This window comes from Sturnira hondurensis, unplaced genomic scaffold (assembly GCF_014824575.4).
Source record: "Sturnira hondurensis isolate 20B ecotype Veracruz unplaced genomic scaffold, ASM1482457v3 Scaffold0021143, whole genome shotgun sequence".
NCBI classification, from domain to species: domain Eukaryota; kingdom Metazoa; phylum Chordata; class Mammalia; order Chiroptera; family Phyllostomidae; genus Sturnira; species Sturnira hondurensis.
Window position 1 is genome coordinate 30,824,913 of NW_028093774.1, and position 16,440 is coordinate 30,841,352.

The 16,440-nt window shown below is 45.0% G+C and overlaps 1 protein-coding gene and 1 pseudogene across 1 annotated transcript in view; one reads left to right on the forward strand and one right to left on the reverse strand.

The window, feature by feature from the left end:
* Window positions 1-11,902, reverse strand: part of PRKCH (protein kinase C eta) — a 203,026-nt gene extending 191,124 nt beyond the window's left edge. The window contains exon 1 of the mRNA XM_037031633.1: window positions 11,148-11,902. Within this exon, the coding sequence (XP_036887528.1) occupies window positions 11,148-11,510 (363 nt within the window). The 5' untranslated portion in view covers window positions 11,511-11,902. The remainder of the gene's footprint in view (window positions 1-11,147) is intronic.
* On the forward strand, window positions 6,444-7,008 carry LOC118976683 (protein C1orf43 homolog; annotated as a pseudogene).
* Window positions 11,903-16,440: the final 4,538 nt, after the last annotated feature.

Below are 16,440 nucleotides of genomic sequence, written 5' to 3' on the forward strand. Positions count from 1 at the left end.
TCCCCAGCTCACAGATTAATAAATGCATTCTGTTTAGGGAATTATGCTAATATATTAATATTATGCTAATTAGCACGTTACCTTTATGTAGTCTTCCAAAAATAATTTGGAGCCAAGGACAAACCTTAGCATTAGTGGAAGAGTGTCCAGAAGATATTTCAGGAGCGAGCAGAATTTCCACTAGCCAAAGGAACCATAACTAGAACCACAGAGCTCGGATACTCAGATACTGGAAGGGGCCCCAGAGCTCAGGCTCCGTAGCCCTCTGACATCACAGACAAGACCACCAGAGTCCGGTGTGAGGACAGGGGCATGGCATCATATTTCAGTGCTACAAGAAAGATGTAGAGCCCTGGCTGGTGTAGCTCAGTGGATTGAGCATGGGCCTGCGAACCAAAGGGTCACTGGTTCAATTCCCAGTCGGGGCACATGCCTGGGTTGTAGGCCAGGTCCCCAGTGGGGAGCATGCAAGAGGTAAGCACACACTGATGCTTCATTCCCTCACTTTATCCCTCCCTTCCCCTCTCTCTAAAAATAAATAAATAAAATCTTTAAAAAAAAGATGTAGGAACAGTGCTATGCAAGTACAAGAGGCAAATATGACTTGTAAATGAAGAAGCAGCTTTGTGGTTTGGAGAACAGGGGCTAGGTGTAGCACACACCCACACTGTCACCATGAGACTTAATTTCATAATGTAATTATGAGAGGCTCGTGGTGGCCATGGTTCTATCCTCTGGCGATTTTCTTAATTTGTGTTTTTACCACGAGCACAAACTAAACATCTTTGTGTCCCTGTAAGGTCAAACGTATACAAGGATAAAACGTATATAAAATCAAAGGCACCTTCTAGAAGGCAGCACATCATAAAAGCACTGCTCGTGAGTCTTCTCCTAACTGGTCTTTCTACTAAAAAGTTCTGTGCTTTGACAACCACTGTAACTTACTGGTGCTACAGAAATACACTGACATAACAATCTTCATAAACCTCCCTGCATAGTACCACGATTCTCAACAAAAATTTCCCGTCACATAAAATTCTTCAGCATAGCACCTAAACACCAGATAGCCAATACCCTCAGGCTCATTCCTCCATCTAATTAAAATGTCTATCCTACAGGTGATTTATAGTATTTGTCATCACCCAGCTTAGATATATAAACTCGTGGCTACAGACACTGGGTGACTACAAAACATTAATTACCATGCTAGGGAGAATGCTTCCAGCAAAAGCTCAAACAGTGGGATTCTCCGTCTCTCTCTCACATTAGCTAGAAGGGACATGACTTAAAACCATCCCGCAGAACAAGGAGCCCATTAGCATAAATCAAGAAATATAACTGCATGGTTTAAAATGAGGACCCACTGCAAAGCCTTCAGTCTGATTCTAAGCCAAGGAAATAGCAACAGCGCGATCAACGCTAAGTCATTCAGCCAAGAGCTAAGTCCTCTCTAAGCTGGAGCAATTTAGATTTAGAACAATTTAACTCTTAGTAGTTACTAACTTTGATTAGATACAATTTGTTTTGACTACTCAAAACCAAACCAATTACTGGAAAAGAGAAGGATGTAATTGCCTAGTACAGGGAGGCCAAGGCTTCAGAGATGAAAGTCCTTCCAGATACCAGTGTAACCCCCTCATTACATAAACCAGGGAACTGAGACCCTGACAGGGGAGGCTTGCCTTGGGTCACAGCTGACAGGTGACCAAGGCACACCTCAAACCCACTCCCATCACTCTCACTTTAGCACAGCACTTAAATATTGTTAGAAGTTGTATCGTGGAAGACAAAGGGAGATTTTTTCAAATTAGTACACAATACAACAGTAATTTGCAATCAACTCCCCATATATTTACTAATAAGCCAGCTTCCTCTAAAACTGTAGGTACATAAATATCTCAGAAAATATACATCTAATTTAACATATTTATAAATTAATAAATACATATAAGTAAATCTAAGTAAGTGTATCTACATATGTTTGTGGTCAGGAATGTCCAACCTGGGGCCTACAGGCCACGTGCAGCCCAGGATGGCTGTGAATGTGGCCCAACACAAAATCGTAAATTTACTTAAAACATTATGAGATTTTTTTGTGATTACATGTGGCAATGTATTTAACATGTGGCCCAAGACAACTCCTCTCCTTCCAGTGTGGCACAGAGGCACAAAAGGTTGGACACGCCTGGCTGTAGATGTTAAGTGTGTGTGTGTCCATCTGTCACAAATCACATGAGCTAAGGCAACAGTACTGCTTCAGCTGTGGCTCTAATTCTCACATCCTGAAAACGAAGGCTGGAGGTACAGTCGGTGTAAAAATCTCAAAAACCTCCCAAGCATGGAATGAATCCAGAGGAATGGTTTATAATAAGGAGTAGTGGGGTCTGTGGCAAACTGAAGCACCTCTGAGAACTAAATGCCTTCAGATTCAGCATTAGAAACATCCCTGCCCAATGAACACATCTGCAGGCTGACCATGGATGGGATTAAGAGGTATCAGGTGTTTTGGTTGCTCTGAACTAGATGATCCTCCTGCTTCAGTATCTGTGATTCTTTTATGATCTGTACAAAGCTTAGGGTATTCGATGCGACTGCCTTCTGCCTTTGGGAGTCAAATGTTCTTTCAAGCTTCAGTTTGCAGGCATGGCAACACAGTCCCCTCCCAAACTTTCCAAAGCTGGAAACATTTCCACAGGCCAGGAGCCTTTCCCTTCCAAAGGGATATCTGTGATGACTCTCTGGAAAAGCACTATCAGAAGTCGCTTTTCTTTTTTTGAGGAATTCTTTTTCACAGTCATTTAAATAAAGCAGGCCTGTGGCTACCTACATTGGGGCCCTAAAAATCAGTTATTTTTTCCTCCAGGAAAAAGTCTCTGATCTCCTCAAACCAGGTGCTTAGCAGCATCTTGGTACTTACTTCTGTTCTATAATTTCCTGATAACTGTTTTTTCCCCAATCTAGCTCCCCCTTGGAACTATGAGGTCGATGAAGGAAGGGATCATGTCTGTCTTGTCCACTTGCCTCTCCAGGGTAGAGCACAGGGCCCGGTACATAGGACGTGCTCGGTGGTGGGTGAACACTCACCACAGGCTTGGCATTTCTACAGAAACGTGTCATGGTCTATTAGAGTAGCTACCCCAGGAGCCAAGGGGATGAATCAGTCCATCGCCCACACGATTACATCCTGAACTCCCTCCAACCAGTGTCGCTCACTTCCATGACAGCCCAGTCCATTCATGCGTTCATTCTTTTAGGAGGCGGGGTAGGGTGGACCATGGAGATCTCAGGATGCTGAGGGAACGCAAGGAGGAGAACCAAACCCAGACAACTTGTCAGGGGAAGATTTCTGGGTCAGTGATGTCTGCAATGAGACCTAGATCACAGGTAGGAATCAGCAGGTGAGCCTTGAGAAACTGAAAGACGGTCATGGTGCCTGGAGCACAGAGGGTGGGCTGGGAGAAGGCTCCACTGCAAACCAAGGGCTGGATCATAGGGAATGTTCTATATGGTTTTAAAGAGCTGTGCTTTAGCTGGAGCAGCGGGGGACCATTGAAGGGTTTTCGGCAAAGGAATGACTCAGCTCGGCCCCTGAGAAAGATCCCTTTGGACACGGCAATGATGAGAGCGAAAAAGAGGGGACTGGTACTGAGTTTCCACTTGGGCCTCATTGTTATCAGCTTGTAATAAAATAGAGCTAAGCAGTCAACACAGAAGGAGAACCTGATCTAGGACATTGCTTTTATAAAATAGAAAAGAGACCACACAAAATCCAAGGCACCTCTCTTAACCTCACGCGCATGCTGCCCATCTCATACGAGTGCACTGCATTTTTACTGCCATACCCAGTCACCGTTCTAAACACCTGCTAACTATCCAGATTGTGCTGAGCCGCCAAAGATAAAATGATTCACGCCCTGCCCACCAACCTCATTAGCAATCTGAGGTTGAAGCATACAACCTTTGAATGCTTTTTTCTTGCTTCTGCCCCAAATCGAACATGTCAGGCTCACAAATTACTAGTGAACAAAGTTAGAATATATTAACAGCTTTAAAAATCATAGTCTTTTAAAATAAAACAGAAGCAAGCAGTTTCCCACACCCAGAGTTTTCAATCCATTACTGTATTAAAAGGGCACAGAAATCTGGTCCAGTCTTTGAAGCACATTGGTGTATCATTGAATGATTTAAAAGAGGGACACGATAATAACTGTAATAATTGGTCACTCCCCAAATATCGTCATTTATTTCATTTAGGAAGACAAATAAAATGTTTAAATAAAGATATTCTCAAAGCACTTACACTTTACTGGCCCCAAAATCATATTTTAAAAAATTATTATTTCAACAAATATTAAGTGCCTACTATGTACCAGACACAGCTCAAGGTGCTGGAGTTAGAACAGTGGCTAGAAGAGGTGGGATCCTATTCTCAAGGTCAAAGGTACAATAAGCAGACATATCTCAGAGAGCAGTGAGTGCAATGAAGGGTGACAAGATAATAATGTGGTCAAAAAAATGCTCTCTAAGGGGAAACATTTGGGCCACAGCCTGCATGATAAGAAGCAGCCAGCAGCCCCCCACTGCAGCAAAATTCATACAATGAAACTGAAATCACATAAGTTATCCAATACAATTCATGTCCATTGGAATAAACCTCCCTAGAGATGCTAAGATCTGTTCTTCCCCTGAACACTGACTTCATCCGTCACTGTTAGACATGCCTCACCAGTCAGCTCAGAGAAAAGTAATTGTGAGAATAAATAATCACTACAAAGCACAAAAACAAATGAACCACTAAACAATGAATCTAGAAGAAGTCTGATGCTATAAATTTATGCACCTGGATTCAGGAATCAAGTGGAAAGATAATCAAAGATCGTCCAGTGGCACTCTGGCTGCTTCACCTGACAAGACTACCAAACAGGTACCTCACTGAGGGGCTGAGAGAAGGCAGCCCTCCGGAGCTGCAGGGAACAGAATGTCTCCAGGGGGGCTGAACCAGGAAGAGAGCCTGGGAGCCCGCCAAGCAGGTCCTTCCTTCCTGAGGGGGTGCCAAGGTCTTTCCATGACGCGGCCTCCAGCTCCTCCCGCCTTCCCCCATGTCCCCATGCTCCGCATTAAGTATTAGATGCTGGTCCCCATCGGGAAAGCCAAGCAAATCGCGAGCAAATATATGAAAGATAGAAATAAGGTTTTATCAATAATGTAGATACAGCCTCAGCCTTCAGATGTCCAAGAAATTGTGCAAAATAAACAAGTTCTAGAACAAACAGAAAAAAAAAGCTGTCAGGGAGAATTTGTAAACAAGAACTGTGTCTAAAAAATTAGAAACTATATTTAATTTATGCTCCTACTTAGATAAATATTATCTGCACTGAAAAGACAACATGACTTTTAAGTCAACATAGGCTAAAATCTAGTTCACTTATTTAACACCTTTTTTTGTAAAAGAGGGGTAATAATTACAGTTTCCACATACACAACTTTATGTCATCTAATAACATCTACACACTTAACATCTAATAACATCACCACACTTCATGTGGTGAGCTGGGACATATGCACACAACTGCAATGATCTCCACAATCGAAACAATGGATATTCTCGTATGTCTCCTTTGTAGTCCAGCCCATCCTCCCATTCCCAGACACCCAACAATGTGCTTCCTGCCGCTACAGACTAGTTTGCATTTTCTGGAATTGCACGTACATACAGTGTGTCCTCCTTTGGCATCTTTTGCGATCCATCAGCATGTTTGCATGTATCCATAGTTCATCACTTTTTATTAATCAGCAATCCATTGTATGGATACACAATTTGTTTAAACTCACCTGTGCCCTGGCATTTGAGTTGTTCCCAGTTTGGGGGCTATTACTAACGAAGCTGCTATGAACATTCACGCACCTTTCTTTGTATAAATGCTTTCATTTCTCTTGGTAAACACTTAAGAGTAGCTGGTTCATATGGTAGGTATATGTGTCACATTTTTAAGAAAGTGCCAAACCATTTTTCAACACGACTGCACAATTTTATAGTCCTCAGAGTAGTGTGTGAGAGTTCCAGTTGCTCCACTCCCTCACCAACATTTGGTAGGGTCGGTCTTTTCAATTCTCGCCTTTACAGTTGGTTTTGATCTTAATTTGTGTTTCCTTGACAACTAGTGATTTTGAGCACCTTTTAAATGTTATTTGTCAATGATGGTCCTACTCAAATCTCTGGGCCATTTTTAAATTGGGTATTTTTCCTGATTATTATTGAGTTGTAGGAGTTCTTTTGCCCCTAATCTGCCACGTTATCTGGCCGGGTCAGCCTTGGTCATTCCCCAAAAGGAAATGGCCAAGGAGCTTCAGGGGACCCAGGCGCCTTTGCCTCAGAAGAGCCCAGGCTGATGAGGCAGGGCAGCAGGGTAAACCAGAGCAGTTCTGCGTGGGTTGGGGAGGCCATGTCATCCAGCAGCCACTGTCTGTTGGGGGAGAATGTTGTGCTGGTGATGGCCTACAGGAGCCTGGTGTTTGTACCGTTCTTTATCTTTGTGATGAGGCAAATCATACGCTTGCAATGAAATCCCAAAGGGGACCTCATGACCCTGTGGGACACGATGCCCCCAAGGACTTAAAAGAAGAGATTAATATTCTACTATGCAGGGTTCCGGATACTAAGTATGAACCTCAGCTTCTTGCAGATGACAATGCAAAACTGCTGCAGCTGGAGACCCAGGGAAATCAGAATTGCTACAACTACTCATGTCAGATGAAAGCTCTGGATGCCCTCCATGCCTCTGAGATCCCATGTCATGATGAAGGCCACATCCCCATTCCTTAGTGGGCAAGAATTTTCGCCCCTACCTGCTGTACCTTTGAAACACTAGCACTCCTTTCAAGGGTGTGTGCACGGCCCTCATGGCTACCTTGCTGGAGGACTACGAGACAGCCCACTTTGGGACGGGGCTTTGGCCAAGAGAGTACCCGCGCTCTAGGGAGGTTCTAAGGGAGTTGGCCCAGTGTTAGTTTCAAGGGGAACCTGTCAAAGGGGGCTGGTTAGCAAATATGGTAGTGCTGGACTGTTCCCACAGTGAGATGGCCTTCATAGAAAACAGGAACAAATTCCACGATGACATGAGTGGTCAGTCCTAGACTCCCAGAACGGCCTTTCGCTCACACTGGAAAGCACATGCTGCTCTACAAGCTAATGGGGGAAACTCCTACTTTAGTGCACCTCATTGTTTTCTTGGTGTGTTGGGGGGTCCCAGAGCAGTAAAATGTCAGAATTGCTATAAAAAAATTTAAAGTTTTTCAGCACACACGCATACACAGAGGTCTTTTATATATCAGTGTTAACTCCTTTGTCTTATTTACATGTTATAAATATTTTCTCCCAGTCTGTGGCTTGTGTTTTCATCTTCTAAGTGGCTTTTGAAAAGCAATATTTCTTAATTTTCGTAAAGTCCAATTAATTGATTTTTTAATAGATCATTTTAATGATCTATTCATATGATTTATTCAGATCATATGAATCCCCATTTTTATCTGTTAATATAAAGAATTACACTAATTCATTTTTTTAATGTGAAATCAACCTTCCAGTCCTGGTTATAAACCCAATTCGGTCATGATGTACTACCCATTAGCTATATTGTTGAATCTGATTTGCTAGGATTTAAGAATTTTTATATCTATGACCACAAGGAGCATAGTTTGGTCTATAGTGTTTTCTTTTCTTTCCTTCTCTTTTTTTTTAGTGTTTTAATCAGGTTTTGGCATAAGGGGAATGTTGGCCTCATGGAATGAGTTGGGATGTGATTCCTTCTATTTTCTGAAATAGTCTGAGAAGAGTTGGCAACATTTCCTCCTTAAATGTATGCCAGAGCTCACCAGTAAAGCCTTCTGGTATCTTAAATTTGCATTGTGGAAGGTTTTTAAACTACAAATTCAATTACCTTAGTAGACAAAGTTATTCAAGTTACTTGGGTGAGTTTTGGTACTTTGTATTTTTAAGAAATTTGTTCATTTCCTCTAAATTGCAACATTTACTGGCATAAAATTTTTCATAATTTTTTAAATGTTTGAAGGATGTATAGTGATGTTCTCTCAATCCTAAAACCGGTAATGTGTGTATCCTCTCTCTCTTTTTCCCTTTGATCATTCTGGTTTGATGTTTGGTCAAAGAATCAGCTTTCTGTTTTGTTGATTTTCTCTATTGTTCCTGTTTTCTACCTCACTGACTTCTGCCTACTTTGGGTTCAATTGGCTCTTCTTTTCTAGTTTCAGGTGGAAACTTACGTCTTTTGGGATCTTTCTAATTAAAGTGTTTCATGCTGTGAATTTACATTTAAGAACTTTTTTACCTATATGACCATGTCATTGGGTTTTATGTAGATTAAATGAAATACATACAGTCAGTCAAGAAAGAAATATGTGATTATCTAATCCATGTCCGCCACTGTGTCCGCCACTGTCCGCCAACAAGATACTCAGAGTACATTAAATCAGAAAACATAACAACTATTGTTTTACACTAATGATAAATCTATCTTCTGTTTGTCCATTCACATGATCTAGCAAAAACTAAGTTGCTAGGTTTTTTAAAGCAGCAATTTATAATTCCAATTGCAACATAACTTCATTGTGGAGTAAATTTCATTAATCCATTTGTAACTGTCTAAATAAACTACACATGTCAATTTAATACAGTCAAGATAGCCCTGGGCTGGTGTGGCTCAGAGGCTGAGCGCCAGCATGCAAATCAAAAGATCATGGGTTCGATTCCCAGTCAGTGCACATGCCTAGATTGTGGGCCAGGTCCCCAGTAGGGGCAGCATGAGACGCAACCACACTTGGATGTCTCACTCTTTTCTCCCTCCCTTCTCCTCTCTAAAAAATAAATAAATAAAATCTTTTAAAAAGTAATATAATCAAGATAAATAAGTATTTTTGTAGTTCTAGACTTCAAAACCACTTTTAGAACTATAAAGAATCATAGTTTTTAAAAAGCATTCATTATACTGCCAAATATTTTCCTAAGATTTTTTAAAAGTTATGAGAAGAAAGGAAACACTCTAACCATTCTATCCTATCATCAAGGTTGGTTCAAAATACTCAGAAGTTAAAAAAAAATCTCTGCTTCCCCCACCTCAATTAAATGTAAATGCATGACAAATCACTGGTCTCAGGGTCATTTAAATGCTCATCTATCCCACCAAACACATTTTCCAAACCACCACCAGTGGGTTACATTAAATATCTAAGTATAACTAATTACACTTGTAAATAATTAATTATAGATACAGAAATTTAATTTAAATCTGGTTAATCAGGTGGAACAATAAGCAGCCCTGCACACCCACACTTTGTCAGGTAACCTAAATCTTCCTACACTCATGCTGCTTCCTGTTCTCGTCTCTGGGTCTTCATTTAGGCCACAGGTTCTCAACCTCAACTGCACATATGAACATACCAATCACCTGGGATACCTAAAAGTACTGATGCTGGGGTCCCACAGGCAGAGATTCCTATTTAGAGTCTTTGAAGGTAGGGAGTTTTAAAAGCTCCCCAGGTGATTCAAATCAGCAGACTAGGAGTAAGAAGGGCCGGTCCCGCCTCTCTCTGGGAAGACATGCCTCCAATGGCCATTGGCCAGTCTGCGCCACCATCCTGCTCAACCTTACCCAACCTCCCTCCTAGTCAGTCACCCAGTAACTCCACCCAGATTCCCAGGCTTAGATTCCCTCTATTTCCTACTCAGAAATGGGCAGGATAAACATAGGATAAAATGTCAATCTCTAACTATATTTTAGCCACTTCTCTCCAGTGCACTTCTAAATTTCATAAAGCAAGTTTGGCTTTATGGAAAGCAAGTTTGACTTTAAGGAAAATTAAGGCAATATAATTTGATGCTATGGTTAAACAGTCATTATGGATTTTTTTCACTTCTATTTAAAGAAAGAGATAGCACCACAAGCCATTTGTAATTTTAGAGAACCTACAGTAAAATTATCAATTCCTCAACATGTAAAATAAATATGTAAATGTCTTCATTATTATCTACCTGATTCCACCACTTGTTAATTTTAAACATGTTTTTCATACTGATTCACATTCTGGGTTCAATACTAACTAACACCTTCCATAACTTAAATCATTAAATTCCTGAGAGTCTTCAAACAGCTTACTCCATTTGGCAAATGAGACCACTTCATTATAATTACCATCTCATCATGTAAAAGTGGGAAGGATAACAACACCACAAAGACAGCATAAGGATTCAGAAGCAAACGCGTTTCAGCAAGGTGGAGAGTGCTCTAGAAATTTTAATTTATTTACAGCACAAGCGTTGCCTCATGGAAACTATGTGAAAAGCACTGGCCAAGTGGGAGCTGCGGGTAGCTGCTGGTCAGTGCACAGAAACACCAGCCGGTGTGGTGGGCATCCACAGACCGCCGAGGAGCTCTGGAAGCTCTCTCACCAGCAGCAGCAGAAACGCACACTGCAAAACTCACACCTCTCAGACGGAGACGTTACTTGCAAACACCTGTAAATCTCACCTCCTTTGAAAACTGCTCAACGATAAAACTTCGTCAACGTGCAGACCCAGGTACTCCTATCCCTGCCAGTGTAGTTTTGTATCTCTGGGATGTAATGGATCTGCATGCCGAAACACGTGTGCACGTCTGAGCCCGCCGCACCAACATGTATCCATAAACACTATGAATAATACTTGTGAGAATGTATAGCTTTCCCCTAAGAAACTTTTCAAGTACTTTACCCAAATCAAGTCCTTTTCATATCACATGTTCCTTTCTTTTCCTGCGTGTTAACAGCGTGCGGGGAGTTGGGGCGCCTCAACAAAATTCTGGACAGATGGGGGGGTGACTGCCCCCACCCAGACTTCCCGTTAGCCCAAGGTGCCATCCCGAAAGGGGACCATATCCAGGCTGGCTTCCTGGAAACACACCTGCGCCCTCGCACACCCACTGCGCCCGCGGCACCAGTGCCACAGACACCTGGGCAAGGACCAAAGTCTGGAGGGAATTCCCTCCGCCGCGCAGCTAGGAAAGGCGATGGGAAAGCGGCACCCCAGCGAGTTTTGACAACTGGAGGAGGTAGGTGGGGCTCAAGTGGACACAGCCAGGGCATCACAAGCTACTCACCCAGCCCTCAAAGGTGTCCGAGGCGCCGGCGGTGCGCAGCAGCTCATGGAATTGCAAGGTGCAATTGGCCACGAAGTGGTCGTAGCCCAGGGGCGTCTCATGGAAGACGGCCAGCTCTAGGTGGCCGCCGTCGGTGACGTTGGCGCAGAACTCTTCGTTGTACGTGGGTTTGTTGGTCTTCTGCTTGGTGCTGGTCTGACCCACGCGCACCTGGTCCACACTCACTGTCAGGTAGGGATCCAGCAGTTGGTAGCCCTTCTTGAAGAGCGAGTGGCGCAGGGACCAGCGGGTGGGCTGCAGCCCAACTGCCTCGCCGATGCGGACCCTCAAGTAGCCATTGAACTTCATGGTGTCGGACGACATGCCGGCGCCGCTGTCCCGGCCCCGGGGGGCCGCCCTGGCTGGTACAGGGAGAGCCTGGAGCCCCTGCTCAGGCCAGCCCTCGCAGCAGCCGTAGGAGCGGGGGCAGCTCCTGGGAAAAGCAGCGCCCAAGTCCCCCTCGCCCGGCCATTCCGCCTCCTCTGCGGGACCTTCTCCTCCCCTCCTTCCCTGCCTCCCTCCCTCGCGAGGTGGAAAGGAGGGGAGCCCGGCGCCGAGCTCGCAGCGGGCCGGGGGAGCCCGGCCGTCCCTCTCGAGCGCGCGGCGCTTCCCGACGTCTCCCACAGGACTCGCGCCTTCCCCAGAGCCGGGAGGCTCCTCTCCCCGGAGAGCCAGAGCGACCCGTCCGGTTAGCTCCAGCCCCGAGCGCGTCTTCCCCCGCCTCCCGCAGCGTCTCCTCCTGCCCCCGCCTCCGCGAACTCACGCTCTCCCCCACTCGGCGAGCTTCAAACCAGGAAGCAGCAGCGGCCGCCGCATCCCCGGCAGGAGCTCGCGGCGCCAGGGTCCGAGCCCTTCGAAACCCTGCGCCGGCTCCCGCACCTCGGAGCCCCGGGGGCGTGGCGCGCGGCCCCGCCAGCCCCGCGGGAGGTCAGTGGCCGGGCACACACAGCCTCACCCGGAGCTCCACGCCGGCCCTCTCGCTCTCCCTGCTCTGCGCGCGCTCCGTGCTCTGCGGGTTCTGAGGGTGCCCTGCCGGCTGGAGGCTACCCCAGCCCAGGTGAGGGCCAAAAGGTGAAGAGCCCGGGGCCTAGCGCGAGCAAACACCTGAGGCGGCTGCAAGGAGTAGAGGAGAAGAAGGAATAAGGGAACCCGAACGGCGAGGTCGCCCTCGCCCTCCCTCCCACCCTGAAAGGTGGGCTGGCCACTCTGCCAGGCCACGTGAGAGGCCCTGGCTGGAGGTGGGCTCCCGGGGGGAGTTTCCTTTTCCTAATCTTTACAGGGATGGCTCATCCTGGGTTCAGCTCAGGCCCATCCTGTTTGTGCGCCTTTCCTGCAGAGAGTAATTACACGTTTTTTGTTTTTTTTTTTAATAGGGCAGTAGTAATGATGGAAATCCTGTCCGCCTCCTTCCTCCGAGAGGTGTGTCTTGTTGCACAAAGAGCAGGAAAGGTTGGTTCTGAAGACAGACATGGCCAAGACGTAATAAGTCTCTTCCTTTACGAGGCGGTTTCTGTCCACCCAGCCCTGCTCTAAGGCAGCAGATATTCACACACGCTCTATCCATGATACAGGTGCGCCAAAGAAACCACCTCTTCAAAGAACACCTGGATTGTTGCTGCGTTTGTGAGCCAGGGTGTTCTTTCCCTCTCGTGGCCCCACAGTGTTTGTCTGCTCCATTGCAAACCTTGCAAATCTTCCTCCCTGAGGGCCAGCCACAACCAATCTGTCTCACCTAAAGCCTGGGCCATTCCTAAGGTGCTTCATTACGTTCTGACTAGCTAAACAGATTCCCTTGGGAGTAGACTGGTCTTCTAGCTCCCTTCCTCCGGTGTTCTGCTGGGGCTCTCACACCAAGCAGATTCTCACAATTTCAGTGCAATGAATGGAGGCACACTATAGAATGAAAACAAGTTAAGAACAATGGGCTGGTGGGGGAGGGCCTGTCTTAAAATACCAAAACTTCCTTAAGATAACAGGGCAGGGATGCAGCACACCAGCCTAATGACACCTTAGCTTTGGGCAGGGCTTGTGAAGCAAGCTCCCAAACATCCAGGGGGCTTGGCTCTTGTGCTCCAGGGGACAGGGTCAAGGAGAGAACTTGGGGCAACTCTGTCGCCCTCACCTCCAAGGAGCAGGGCTCTAGCTTTAAGAACCATGGAAGGATTTGGAGCTGTTGGGCTTTGGCACTGAAAGAAGACATCCCCCAAATGGTGGGTTGGGAGGTGAGAGACACAGATCTATCAGCACCAGGCACAAGTGGGCAGGCAGTGGTGACACAGCAGTGAGCAGGACAGCCATGGTGCCTGCCCTCCTGGGGCTTGTAGTCCCACAGGAAGGAGAAACAACAAATACGTCATCACACATATGGAGGGGCCGCAAAGGAAAAGCCTACCACGTGATGGGACAAAGGATCCTGGAGGGGGCAGGCAGGGAAGGGCCCCAGAAGAAGCACATAGAAGGTTCAACTTATTCAGGGTCCCTGAGGAAAGGGACGGTTTGACCTGTTTAAGAAACAGGGAGGACTTCGTGTGGCTGGAGCCAAGAAAGGTAACAACAGGAGAGCAGTTGAAACAAGCCTGAAAAGGTGGTTCTGGGTCGAAAGCTGACCAGACTGGTACGTCATGAAAAAGTCTTTGGACGTTATCTACCAGAGCAACTGAAAGCCTCTGAAGGCCTTGAGGCAGGACCAGGACAGGATGAGATCTGTGTTTTAAAGTCTCTCTCTAGGGCTGTGTGGAAAATGGATTGGAAAGAACTAGCATGGGTGTGGGGACAGCAGTCAGGAGGCTGTTGCCAAAGTCCAGAGGAGAGGAGATGGTGACTGGAACTTAGGTGGTGGGGATGGGGGTGGGGATGGGGATGAAGCTAAGTATATGATGTAAGAAGCGTTTGGGAGGTAGAATCGAGAGGTCCTGGTAATGGACTGCATGGAGGAAATGAGGAAGCAAAAAGCATCCAGGAAGCCTTGCAGGAATCCAGCCTGAGCAACTGTGAAGTAGGGAGCCATTCAAGGTTAGGAAACACTAGAGGAAGAGCAGATTTGTGGAGGGAAATGAAGAGTTCACTTCCAAACATGTCAAATTTGATATATCTTTAGTACTTTTAAATGGTAATCTAAAGTGGGCAATTGCCTATGTGGTTGTGAAGCTCAGAGGTGCATTCTGAGCTAAAGACATAAATTGAAGAGCTGTCAGTATATAGATAGCAATGGAAGCTACAACAGTGGGTGCAATCTCTGTTACAGGAAAAGATAGGAAGAGAGTATAGCATGCAAAAAGAAGGGGCCTAGGGAAGAGCTCTGCAGAAACGCTAACATGTATTGATGGAGGGAAGATAGGCAAGGGAGTTGAGAATGAGCAGCCGTCAAGGTGAGAGAAAAACTAGGAGGATGTGGTGTCCAGTTTGGGGGCCAGAGCCTGTCTGGAGTAGGTTAAGATGGAAAATAAGTGGAGAGAGTAGACAGTCTCTAAGCCATTTGGCTAGAACGGGGAGGAAGATGGAATCACTGGATATAGGGCTTTTTTTGGTACGGGTGAGCAATACAAGAGAAGAGAGATCATACAATTCTGAGACTACAGGAGGGAATGCCAGCTAAGGTACAGGTGAAGAAATGGGCCTTAGTTTAAAAGTAACATCTCTGTGTGTGGTTCTCAGCCCACTTGTCCAAAGCTGCCTACATATAACCAGGGACAGTGGTCACCAGCAGCCACACTTGCAGATTTCCAGCTTTATGTCCCCAGGAGAATGAAGATTTGCTCTACTAGCATCCTTAATCTGGCGGAAGAGTCTGATTGTCTCGAGGCGATGTCATGAGTCATTAGGTGGCTCCTGGGGAACACTGGGCAGGTAGTAGACAGCATACAGTTCAAGGTTCCTGTAGGAACAGTCTGCCAATATGAACTTCACCTGTGTTAAGAGCTTTTATTCAGAGCTGGTCCTGACTTTTAAGGAAGGCCGCAGAGCAAGATGTTTCCTCTCTATGTACATCCCAGCTGGTATGTAGTGCATACTTGCATACTTGCACTGCCTGTTTTAAAATCTGTAGTGTAGGTCCTTTTGCAGGCTAGAGGGCTTTTTCCCCCTTATCACTATTACTTTTTCTTGTTTTAGTGGTACCATAACTTTGGACTTCTCTAAATACAATTCTAGTACAAATTCTAAATGCTTTTTTGATCAACTGCTTGCTTGATTGAATCACTGCTCTTTTTCTTATTTCTTTTTAAAAAAAAATTTGTATTGATTGATTGTACAGAGAAAAAGAAATCTGCTGATTTTTTGCTCCATTTATTTAGGCATTCATTGGTTGATTCTTTTACCTTCCCTGACCAGGGATCAAACCCACAGCCTTGGCATATTGGGACGATGCTTCAACCAGCTGAACTACCCAGCCAGGACTATTTTTCCCATTTCTTAAGGGACATTTTATAGGCCCTCCATTCCAGTTTAAAATAGTCTATTTTAAGAGGCTATTACGACCAGGTGAAAAAATTACCCCATGTTACTATGCCATGGCACAACCTTTGGAGGGCATTTGATAGCATACATCAAAAGTTTCAAAGTGAGAAATCAGTTATTTGCTGGAAAAAGTCCAGCGATAGTGGAATGATTGAGTAAGTTATAGAATAGCAATCCAGTGAAATATTACATAGTTGTTAAAATGACATATGGAAAACAACATAGAAGAAAACAATAGTCAGCAACATTATAGAAATCTAAAGTAAGATACATAAATATGCTATGCAGTACATAAAATATGTATACCAAGGGATACAGGTAGGAATGCAACACAGATAAATGAAAATAGTTCTTAGAGTACTGGAGTTACAGATAATAAGCATACTTACCTAAAAGAGCCCTGAAGAGAAAATAATTTATATAACACATCTGATACGTTGTCCAGCACATGCTACGTTTCAGCTGTTACCCGGCTGTCGTATTATCGTTCATTGAGCATCCACCAGCACTGTAACAAGGCACTTGGCTAACATTACTTCATTTGATCCTCATGAGAACCATCGAGGTAAGTGTTATTATTTCTGTTTTACAAATGAGAATACCAAGGCTCAGAAATGTTAAGTGAATTGGATCACATAATTAATACATGGTACATGCTAGCGCTGAGATTTGACCCATTTTTCAAATGCATGCCTGAGCCCACCCAGAATGGATCTAATGCACAGCAGGCTAGCAACCTGCTGCTGTGCACTGAGACCAAGGAGGCAGATGGAGATTCTCAGCCAGCAGGAGAGAATGG